Source organism: Cyprinus carpio, chromosome B12 (assembly GCF_018340385.1).
Source record: "Cyprinus carpio isolate SPL01 chromosome B12, ASM1834038v1, whole genome shotgun sequence".
NCBI lineage: Eukaryota > Metazoa > Chordata > Actinopteri > Cypriniformes > Cyprinidae > Cyprinus > Cyprinus carpio.
Window position 1 is genome coordinate 8,591,271 of NC_056608.1, and position 12,697 is coordinate 8,603,967.

Consider the following 12,697-nt stretch of genomic DNA (forward strand, 5'->3'; position numbering starts at 1 on the left):
AATATGCAATGCAACGCGTAAAAAGACAGTATAAGTCATTATAATCAATAATAATGTCCCCACTGGATGCAACAACTGCCTCGTTTGTAAGGGGTTTTATTGTTTTTGTCCTGTCATGCCAGTGTTCTGACCAGGACACGCCATAACAGTATATGCTGAGGGATGTAACATTCAGACGCTTGAAACATTTGGCCAATCACAACGCACTGGATAGCTGGCCAATCAGAGCACACCTCGCTTTTCAGACCGATGAGCTTTGTAAAAAACGATGCGTTTCAGAGGAGAAACAATAATGTACATTATGTGGAAAATAATGTGTTTTTTGAACCTTAAACCACATAGACACATTTTATTACACCAAATACACAAAATAATGTTCTTTTTATCATATGACCCCTTTAACACTAATACTGTATATTTATTGTTTAAGGTGTGAACTGGCCTTTATACTGCAATCACAACACACATTAAAAGATAATTATTCAAGCGTGTTGGTCAGAAAACTCTCTTAAATTGAATCTTAAGATTTATTTATTTATTTTTATAATTCTTTTTTTTTTTTTTTTTTTTGCAGGCCAAAAAAGGACCTTACGCGTTTTTGTGGGACATGGCCGTGGTGGAGTATGCAGCACTGACAGATGATGACTGCACCATCACTGTAGCTGGCAACAGCATGAGCAGCAAAGGCTACGGCATCGCCATGCAGCATGGGAGTCCTTACCGAGACCTCATCTCCCAAAAGTGTGTATTGCTTGTCTCCCAGCTAAAACATATGTTTCACCTCTTAAAAAATAACATGCAGCTGGTGTAAGGATTATCTGTTGTTCAGGCAAAAGCTATTGTCATAATTATTTTAAGTTGACCGTCCTTTAGGGAAGCTGTATGGTGTAGAGTACTCTAGCTACTGCAAAAATCCATGTGTCATACAAAAAGTGAATGAGGCAAAATATTTATCTGAATTTCATGTATTTCCTATGTAATATATATTTTGTTGTTTGGTGTGTGATTTCAAGAGATGCCTGTAGTAATAACATGCAAAACCATTTAAGATTCTGCAGACATGTTTCAAATGTTTTTCATTAACCTGCTTCAGTTACCACATAAATGACTCACAATGTCACAGGAACTTTGAATCTCCCACAGTTCACAACCATTCTTTATTACCCACAAAGCCTTGATTTAACATTACCAGTTGTTTTTTATGTTTAGCTTTACATGCATTACAAATTGATCCCTTTGTGAATGTAACAGATGCCAGCAGACTGTTTAAAGCTCTACATAATCACTTGTAACCAATTAAGATTGTTGAATTGCATTGCCTTTGGATTTTCTTAAGCTGGGTAATGGTCTTTGGTTGCCTTCTCACTTACTCTGTATTGATCTATCTAGAATATATAAGCATGACCCAACCACCAGCAATACCCAGCGTCAAATGTTTTGCCTTGTGTTTGGACATAGCTCTTGTCTAGTGTTACAGAACAGGTGACCATGAAACACCACCTATACCTCTAAATAGGTAAATCACTATTTGAGGGGAAAACCATTTGTAGTGGTGTCTGAAACCATAGTGGATATTATCGAGTGCACTCATTCAATCCCATAATGCAACACAATAACGAGTGTACAACTCAACAGCTAGACAATACCCATAATGCACTGTGAGGGTTGTGACGAATTAATTCCTTCGCCTCGCCAGAAGATGGTGCATGCAGCTGAATCATCCATCCATCCACACTTTCCAAATTGCTGGTCCAATTACTGATATAATTGTAACTGTACAGCGTAATTTAATAGAGGTTTATACATGCTAGTTTCCATGACCGATTTCAAGATTTCAAAATATTTTTATTACTACTGGAGGTGCCAGTTTACAAAGTTTTCTAATGATTATTAAACAGCAAGCACAAACTATGCAATAGCAGCAGCCCTTCCATCACACTCAGTATCCAAATTCTCACAGTGGTTTTTATTCACTCCTTCAGCTGGACTGTATTAGTGGATTAATATATGGAATAGTTAATAAGGTTATAGGGGGTGATTTTGAACACAGGGCAGGGCTTAAATACACAAGATAAACGAGGAGACATGGGACACAATCAAGGGCAACAAAACAGAAATGAAACTAAAAAAGACTACAAACTGTACAAATGGTTACAACAAACTACAAACTCATGTCCAAACACAAGAAAAAAATGTAATGTAAATGTAATGTAAATGTAAATATTCTAATGTAATTAGTTGTAATTATAAACAATATTTAATTTAATTAATTAATTAATATATATATATAAAATATTTATTTTAGCTCAAGGTAGGCTAACAATATTGTGAAATTAGGCCGTGATCCCACTCCCCCATACTCACCTCTACTTTCCTATCTACACTCTGTCTTCTTAGAAAAGAATGGCAAAAATCTAAAAAAAAAAAAAAAGAAAAGAAAGAAAGAAAAATCATTCGGGCAAATGGGAAAATGCATTCTAAGGGAGCTAGCAGGTTATTACACAGTGAACCGTAATGTCATATCCTCTTAAGTGAAGAATTCATCTTACTATTTTGCTTTGTGGCCCATCATTATCTGTTCTCTATACCACTGTCATATTTTTGTCATATTGCATGTTTCTGTATGTGACATTTTACACTGAAGAGTCTAAAAAACCTGTATTACTTCAGTTACAATATATATATATATATATATATATATATATATATATTACTTCAGATAATATATATATATGATATATATATATATATATATATATATATATATATATATATATATATATATATATATATACCATACATACATACATACATACATACATACATACATATACTTTTTTTTTCTTAAATGTATTTACTCTCCTCTTTTTTTCCCCCAGCAAAGGTATAAAATGTATAAAACATTTAACCAAGTAACATTTCTGCTTAAGGTTAGCTACTTTAAATGATTTCTGTGCATCTAGTGGCAACAAATAGAACTACAAAAATAACTAGATTTTCTAAAGAATAAGTATGTAGTGTTTGCCTGTGCAAAACACTGGGTGTTTAGTGAGGCATTGCCCTGCACTTTCAGTGGTGTTATGGATAGGTTGCTAGGTGGTTGCAAGTTGGTCCAATCTTATGGCAATTTAAAGTGGATCCGTGTATCTTTTGGTCATTTGATCTTTAATTTCTCAAGAATTAGGCTTAAATTTTCGTTTTTCATACAGGGGTAGAAATATAAAATATATAGAATAATATATAGAAAAAACAGCTTCAGTACCACCACTCCCTGTATGCAGTCTGCGTAGGGCACCAACTCCCGGGGGGGGTACCATCCCAGTTGCTCAAAACAAAAAGAACTTGACGCGCCATTCCCCCATCCGCGCTCGCGACCGCTCGCACCTCATGTTTGCTGCTGAATGCAAATGATCATAACTGATGGATGGACATCTATGCCAGTGAAAAGACATAAGCAATCCGCTGCAGAGAAAACAAACAAAACAAAACAAAACAAAAAAAGGAAAGAAAGAAAGAAAAGATGAAAACGAAGCCCGTGTATAACATTCATAATCCTGTGAAACGTGTTGGCCGTTGACGTTAATAACATGTTTTAATGTTGGAAATACTTTCACCATCACCAATGCATCTAATGTTCTCTCTGTGTTTCCATGTTCCTTTATGAAAATCAGCCATGGTTTTAACACAAATAACACCAAAAATCATTCTTGTAGCCTTGGTAACCGCAAATTAACCAACGTTTTGTTACTTTAATATAATAATTTACAAAGAAGTATTAAGATGATCATTTTTTGTGGTTATTAAAAACAGACCTAAGCCAACAATAGCCTTTCAAATGACTTAAAATATAAAAACAATGAGGCAATAATGATTGGTTAATAAGGCTGTTAAAATACATAATGTAGGCTAATAAAAAATAAACAATTTTTGTACATTACATGTTATTACAAATGCCTGCAAAGTGATTCAAAGGCCTGGTTTTATCATAGTAAAACTACTTAATTTTCTTTTGCATGATTTCTGAATGCTTGAGACTATAAAATCAATCAGACAACTGTATAATTTATTTCATAGCCATAGGTAACTGTCTCAATTTGTAATTTGTAAATAATACAATTTATTTATTTATTTACTTTTATATTTTATTATAGTTAAATTTTTACCCTTATCCTCCTGAGAACCAGAAATAAAAAGCTTTGTCAATTTTGTATTTTTTATGTCATTACATTGTTTAGAGTTTAAGAGAGAAAAAAAGGGTAAAAGAAAATTTTTGAAAAAAGATATTTTATTCATGTTACGCTATATCCTCTGTAGAGAACACCAGAACTGAGTTTTTCTAAAAAAATAAAATGACAAGAATAGACATGAAAAGGCAAAAACAATGGGATTTTTTTTGTTTTGTTTTTTTGTTTTTGTAAATCAATCAATTTTTAGGTTTCAGGATTTTGTTTATACCAAACTTTAAGGATGGTTCTCAACTATGTTATAAAATATATAACAAAATGATTTGATATACCATTTTGCTTTATACAATATGTGTTCAAAAAGTCCATAAACTGGTTTTCCATTAAGCACAACGTTATCTATACACTGTATCTAATTTGCACATTAAAGTGCTTGTTGGAACAGCATGTTGAAAAAAGAAGTGTAATAATAGGAGTAATTGGCCAGATTTTCATAAGAATATCTACTATTTCATAAGAATATTGCTATATAATTTGTTTTCCTATGCAATTCTTTTGTCTCCCAAAATGCATAATTCAGTAAACATGCTTTTAGTCCTGGTGTCCTCTACAGTCAACATGTGTAGAGTTTCGTTGCAAAACGAGATATATCCATTTTGAGAAATGTTGGTTATTTGGCATTATTATTTAAGACATCAACAGTCAAGTTCATTCACAATTTTTTGTACATTAAACTATTACTTGAGCTCAGTGAAGGCCAGGGACACAATATTCTTCAAATCCAGGATATTTTTTATTTAATTTTATGTCCATAAATAGTTCATAAATAAGTCAAAAACCGTGCCAAAATGCAACATATTTATCTTAATATTGTCAAACATCTTAAATTGGTTAAAAAAAACAATACATCATAAATATATGGAATAGTATATACAAAGATTGATTAATAATAATACGATTCTGAGTTAGTTTTGGCCAGAACATACACAACATAACATTTTTTTTTTTATTATTATTATTTTTTTGCAAAACGCTATATATCCACCTTAGGCTATATTCTACTACTGTAATACCATTTAGAAAAGCTAGTGAATCAATGTTTTTTTTTTTTTTTTTTTTTTGTGTGTGTGCGTGTGTGTGTGTGTGTGTGTGTGTGTGTGTGTGTGTGTGTGTGTATTTTCTTGGGTCTGATCAGTGACGTAGCCTACGTGACTGACAGCTCGCCTACAGTATAAACAATAAAATGGTAAACGTTTTTTAGTTAGCCTATTGAATCCTCTTTTTAAAAATATATGTTTTTTTGTTTTGATATTATCGTTAAATCACTGAGCAAACTCGGAGCACTTCACCGGCGGTGACTCTCTCCTCGCGTGACATCCTGAGCTTGCGCAGCATCCTGAAGGTTCTATAGCTTAACCGTTATATCGCACTTTGTAATGAAACTGGGCTGGCGGATATCGCATTTTGTGAAAAAATACATTTTGTAGTAGGCTTAAAATGTATATTCTTAAATCTTATTTATGGCAGCAATTCACACATAGATTAAGGTACATCTGAACAGTGATTTCCAATAATAAAATCCAAATGTCAAAAAATGGCGTTTATCGCGTTTTGCAACCGAACTCTTCATGTGTAAAATGATGTCCTGTTGATTTATGACAAACTATTTGAAAGTTAATCAGATTTAAATTATAATTACAAAATATTATCATATTTCTATAAGGATGTACAGTCAGGTACAGGTAAAAACCAAGGAGAGGGAGTGTTCATAGTGAAACAGCCAATCATTTTGTATTTCTGGAAAGCCCTGAATGTGCTCTGTACATGACATCCAGGCTGAAAAATGTGGCATGTACAGTTTCAGAGAAATTCGCTAAAATTTAATGTCCACTACAGAGGCAAAAAAAGAGTTAATGTAGTTGCAATAAAACAGGTTAAGGATCCCTACAACTGCAGCAGCAGAGGACTAGTATTCTGCCATGCAGAACTGCAGAAGGACCGATGACAGCATGGTTTGATCTTTGGATGACCAATCAGCAGAAAGGGACATTTAACTCCCGCCCACGTGTAGAAAATGAATATTCAAGCTGTTTATTCATTTTTCTACCCCTGAACGAAAAACAAAAAATTAAGCTGAATTCTTGTTTTTCGTTTTTCGCAAAGAAATAAAAAAAAAGTCTTTTTCTCATTTTCTACACTCAATATTAAATTAAAAATCAAATGACCAAAAGATACATGGACCAAAGTGGTAAACCTTTATTTATATAGCACTTTAAACAACAAAAAAACTAATATTAGCGTAGATGCCATTCTTCTAACGATGTAGCAAGTACATCAGGTGTTATGGGAGGTGTTCCCGGTTCCGGTTTACCTAATTAATGCAGCCTAAAAATCCTTTAACGGATTTGGATATTAGTAGCGTATTAGTGTGTTATGTGTAAGCCAGGTTAAAGAGATGGGTCTTTAATCTAGATTTAAACTGCAAGAGTGTGTCTGCCTCCCAAACAATGTTAGGTAGGTTATTCCAGCATTTAGGAGTTAAATAGGAAAAGGATCTGCCGCCCGCAGTTGATTTTCATATTCTAGGTATTATCAAATTGCCAGACTTTTGAGAACACAGTGGACGTGGGGGACTATAATGTAACAAGAGCTTGTTCAAATACTGACGTGCTAAACCATTCAGGGCTTTATAAGTAATAAGCAATATTTTAAAATCTATACGATGTTTAATAGGGAGCCAGTGCAGTGTTGACAGAACTGGGCTAATATGGTCATACTTCCTGGTTCTAGTAAGAACTTTAGCTGCTGCACTTTGGACTAGCTGGAGTTTGTTTATTAAGCCTGCAGAACAACCACCCAATAAAGCATTACAATAATCTAACCTTGAGGTCATAAACACATGGAGATGGAAAAATGCAGTTTTAAAAATGCTAGAAACGTGGCTTTCTAAGGAAAGATTGCTATCAACGCACATTGGCATGCGATTATTGCATCCAGCTACCACTCATCACAGCGTGAGTATAAGTAGGAAACAGGTGCACCGCATATTAAGGTTTTCACTGAGGAACCGAGCTGGTGACCCAGCCGCTCAGCTGTGGTACAGGAGCTGTGGCGACGGGACGTTCCCTTTCAGTCTGTCACTCTTGATGTCATGTCGGATGACCGATGAATTGGGATCCCTACCAAAGGGCCATGGCGACTGCCCCTTCCAGTGTCCTGTGAAAGCCACCTGTGCCCCTATTTTCTGGTGCAGGCCAGGACTCATCACAAGAAGACCCGCCACCGCTACTATGGCACTACCTTCTCAGTAAGACTGGATAACACTGGGAAAATGCACCCGCTCCACTTGGAACAGGAACGCTGTGGAAGCCCAGCCTTTCCGAAGCAGGTTTCTGAAAGCTATTATACATATGAACAACCGTTAGGTGCATATGGAAAATAGGAGGTGATTGTAACCCTCTTAGAATTGGCAGAAGTCTGCCGGGGAAACACAGGCTCTGAGGCAATACCGTGTACTACACATATGGGATCCACTTATGTCTCTAAATATGGACCTGGTGAGTGCCGCTTTGCCACGCCCACCTCGGGGCTGAAGTGGTCTCATATGGAGCAGCCCCAATGCCGTGACTGCTGCTGCAGCTGCCATATGCCCCAAGAGCCTCTGGGATTGTTTCAGTGGGGCCATCATCCTGCTCCTCCTGAACGTATTCAAGCAGTCCAACACCAACTGAGCACGTTCCTGAGTGAGGCGTGCTGTCTGTTCTGTTCCACCAAGTCCGACTCCATACCAAGTAAAGAGATCCTCTGCATCGGAGAGAGTTTGCTCTTTTCCCAGTTGACCTGAAGGCCCAACAGGCTGAGGCATGAGAGCACCAAGTCCCTGTGTTCGCACAACTGATCCTGAGACTGAGTGAGTATAAGCCAGTCATCGAGGTAGTTGAGAATGCGAATGCCCTGTTCTCTCAGAGGAATGTTGGCTTCGCAACTTTCATGAAGACACAGGGTGACAGGAACAGCCCGAAGGGCAGGACCTTGTACTGATATGCCCATCTTTCGAATGCAAACCGTGGGAATGGCCTGTGGCATGGAAGGATCGACACTTGGAAGTACTCATCCTTCAGGTCGATCGCTGCATACCAATCTTGGGGACGGATGCACCTGAAGATGCACTTCTGCGTGAGCATCTTGAAAGGGAGCCTCTGAAGGGCCCGGTTCAAAAGGTACAGATCCAAGATGGGTCTCAACCCACCACCTTTCTTAGGTACAATGAAGTAGGGGCTGTAAAACCCCATCCTCATATCGGCTGGAGGAACCAGCTCTATCGCATCCTTCACCAGCAGGACTGTGATCTCTACACGCAAGACAGGGGCGGGTACAATGTGGTTGGGGGTGTGGGGCATCTGACATGTTCACTGAAGTAAAAAGTGGATGCCCTTGAACTTGGTAAGGTGTCAGGTGAACTAAATCACATAGCTGAGCCTGAAAGTCCAAAGAAGCAGTCTAGAAGATACTGCGCAAGTGGCACCAATGGAACAACAGGTGCACCTGCAGTGGGGCAGTGAGGAAGAACGCAGGTACCCGGCCCAGGCATCTTGTTGCCGGTCCGAGGCGAGGTCTGAGATTCTCCACCCGGTCCACCTCCAGGGGAGGGAGTGGTGCGTTCACCATCTCCCTATGAACGGATTACATTTATCTCTGTATCTGGATTGTGAGTGTGGGTTGCTCTTGGTCTTGGGATTGGGTTTGGTTTTGGTGTGTGTGTGTTTCACTGGCTCGATTTGGTTTTGGTGAAGGCTTTTGCTTTTTGTGAGTAGGGGCAGCTGCAGTGGCCAGGTGGAGACAGGGGCTGCGCAAGGGGGCAGGATTTGGTTGATGGCATGATTCTGCTTTTGGGCAGCGGAGAACTGATGGGCAAAGTTCTCCACCGTGTTGCTGAAAAGGCTGGTCTGGGACAAGGGGGTGTTCAAGAATCGTGACTTGTCCGTTTCCCACATGTCGGCCAGACACAACCAGAGATGGTGCTCCTGGACCACCATAGTGGACATCGCAAGACCCAGAGACCACAACGTAACCTTCATCAATCGTAGTGCGAGGTCCATAGCGGTACAGAGTTCTTTGAGAACTTCCGGGTCGTTACCACCCTTGTGCAAGTCCCTCAGTGCCTTAGAATGGTGCACTTGCAACAATGCCATAGCATGTAAGGTGGAGGCAGCTTCTCCACAGGCCATATAAGCACTGCCGATCAGAGCCGATGAATGCCTACAAGCCCGGAAGGGAAGCAACGGTAGTAGCAGCATTTGGATACAATTGCATCGCTACCGACCGCTCCACATTGGGGACTCCCATGTACCCCCTCGCTGCACCACTATCGAGAGTGGGGCGGTTTCTGGCAGTGAAACGTGCCATCCACGACCCAGTGAGCTCATCATGCACCTCCGGGAAGAAAGGCACTGGGATGGAGCCCTGAGAACCAGAGCGAATCACCCCGAGATACCAATCGTCCAACCTCGTCAACCATCATTTCCAGATCCGAATCCGGCACCGCTGGCCACCCAGAGGGTGGCAGTGCTGACGGATCTTCCTCCCCAGAAAAGTCTGGCTCACCCTCCAATGCAGCGATCAACATCCAATCATCAGGGGGAGCTGCAGAAGGTACAGGCGGTACCCTCACGGTTGGTCCAGTCTGCTCTCTTGACAGCTCCACTGGTTTCGAACCGCTTGCGGATGGAGGGGTTCACCTCGAAGGGGAATTCCTCACCGTCACCGTAAGACCAGTCCGGCCGGTGACAGAAATAGGGTGCCCCCGGCTGCCACCAGAGGGAACCCCTGATCTAGGCATTGGCACGGGCACTCTGCCCCTTTGCAGGAAATGGAGTCAGGTCCGCAACTCCGCAATTGGAGCATGATTCATCCGGGAAAGCCACCTCAGCATGCTCACCAGACAGGTGAAGCAGCAATCGTGACCACCACCCCGCGCAAGGTATCGACTGCATCCAGAAATGCACAGATGGAAAGGCATCTTTAAAAAGACGTTCCACCCATGAATGCTTTTATAGAAAAATTGCTCTTTTAGTGTGCTGAAGCGCACAGAGGATAGTGCAGTCTGCTGTGTGCAACCCACTCGACACGGGAAAACCACCAGAGCTGAAGCGCTGTACCACCAACACGAGAACCCTCAAAGAGTGTGTTTGATTCATCTTGCAGACTCAAAGCAGGAACAGAGCGATAGAACCGCTTGGCTCCAAAGTGAAAAGCTGAATATGCGGTGCACCTGCCGCCTACTTATAATCACGCTGAGACCAGCGTTAGCTGGATGCAAAAATTGCATGCCAATGTGCATTGGCTCGTTTAGTTTACGCACGAAGTAGATTGGTCTATCTAAGCGATATCCCAATTTGTCGGTCAACCGAAGTGACATCGTGAGTGACTGACTGAAAGGGAGCATACGTAGTCGAGACATTCTCTTTCAGTCAGTCACTTTCGATGTCATGTTGGTGGCCGAAGAATTGATATCCCCAATTTGTCAGACACCAATGTGATGTCTCCATTCCCTCCTTTGGGGAATGAGGGTTATATATGTAACTGAGACATTATTTTTTTTCTGTAAGATTGTGTTGGTTGTTCTGGGTAAATGCTTGCTTTGGGAAACTACTAATAATTTAAAACATCCAAACAGTTTCTCAAACACTCCCATTGGTCAACAAACAAACAGCCCTGCCCAAACATACACACACATTTACTTACTGGTTAACATGCACATGCTGCATTAAAAATAAATAAATAAGGAAAGGAAGCAACCATATGTAAAACTTCACATAAAGTAAATGCATTCCATGTCATCCTTCACAGGATTCTGGAGTTGCAGGAGAAAGGAGACCTGGATGTCTTGAAACAGAAGTGGTGGCCTCGGACTGGCCGCTGTGACCTCAACAACCACAGTAACGCCCAACCCGATGGTCGGTCGCTCAAGCTGCATAGCTTCGCCGGCGTTTTCTGCATCCTAGCAGCGGGGCTCCTGCTGGCCTGTCTAGTGGCTGCCCTGGAAATGTGGTGGAACAGCAATCGCTGCCGGCAAGAGCAGCCCAAAGAGGTGACCGAGCTCAGGGCACGGAAGACAGAGCAGGGAGAGGACACTGCCACACTCTACTTTAAGGATCCCGCAGCAGACGCGAGCCCCGATTTAGTCGAGCTCCAGTATACACAGTTATAGGTGTGCCCTGATGAAATCAAAATTGGTCTCCCCGCCTACTTAACCTAACAACAGTATTTGTGCTTGGGGTGTGCACAGTGCCCTTGATGAAGCAGGTTTTACAATTTAGAATGCCACATTTACTAATAAGCTGTGATTTTAGAACATTTTAGAACACAACAGCTCTGCTTCAGAACCTAGTAAGTTGCTGTGTACTGTCTACAACAGGCAGCTACCTTCCAAGGTAGCATTCTAACTGAAATGGAACCTCACTACATAGACAGCAACTTGTATAGTTCTGCTTGGTGAGCTAAATTCCAATATTGTAATTAGCATATTGGTATGTTAAAATGTGATACTCAAAAAATACATGGTACACAAGTTATTTTATTGACACCTTTCAGTATTGAATGCATAATCAGCACTTGCTTGGAATAATTTGTTATTTTTTGTTTGTTTGTTTTTTGAGCTCATTGCACTGCATTCAGAAATATCTACTCTCTCTCTCTAAAAAAAAAAATGCAGTAATGCTTTACATTTTTACCAAAATAAGGTATCTAATCTTACTTCTGTGTGGGCTTTTACATTGTGACGTGACTATGATGCCTTGAAGAGTGTCTAGGCTGACTTTTAGAACAGAGTTACTCTATTCCACCAATTAATTTTTTCCTTTGAATCCAAAGATTTTAATTCTGAAGTTCTCTATGGAGGCTAAATCATATTAAATCATATTACTCTTATATATATATATATATATATATATATATATATATATATATATATATATATATATATATATATATATATATATATATATATATATATATTATCCAAATGATTATCAGACATTTTCAGCTGAAAAAAGACCTCAAATACAAAATTGTTTCAGAGCAACTTGCACCTTGGCAGTGGCAAAATATTAGAAATGTTTTTCCAGTAATCTGTACCAAAAATTTCCTTAGATCTTTGGTAACTTTGCAATGGTCATCTCTTTAATTTATTCTTTCTTCCCACTTTATACACGTTATATATTGTGCTTCATGATGCAATTATGTGTCTAACTTTAGTGTTTAGTCTTCAAATCACCTACTTCTAAATATCTGAATAATTTCTTGACTTTATAACCTTTTTTATAAGCCTTTCTAAATCCTCATCCACTGCCAATGAAACTGTATGTAATAGACTGGACTAGGGTTTTTGTGGATCCGTAAACTAAAGTGTGCGCAAATTGGGTGCTTGCATGATTCTGTCTGCTCAGATATTCTTAAAAAAAAAGAGCCACCGCAAAAACATAACTCAAACCCCAAACAGTCAATAATCCCTA

At 39.5% G+C, this 12,697-nt stretch overlaps 1 protein-coding gene across 1 annotated transcript in view; it reads left to right on the top strand.

The window, feature by feature from the left end:
* LOC109062250 (glutamate receptor ionotropic, delta-1-like) overlaps positions 1 to 12,697 on the top strand; it is a 420,176-nt gene that overhangs the window by 401,755 nt on the left and 5,724 nt on the right. Inside the window, exons 14-15 of the mRNA XM_042735188.1 lie at positions 575 to 741; positions 11,034 to 11,274. Coding sequence (XP_042591122.1) covers positions 575 to 741; positions 11,034 to 11,274 — 408 coding nt within the window. The remainder of the gene's footprint in view (positions 1 to 574; positions 742 to 11,033; positions 11,275 to 12,697) is intronic.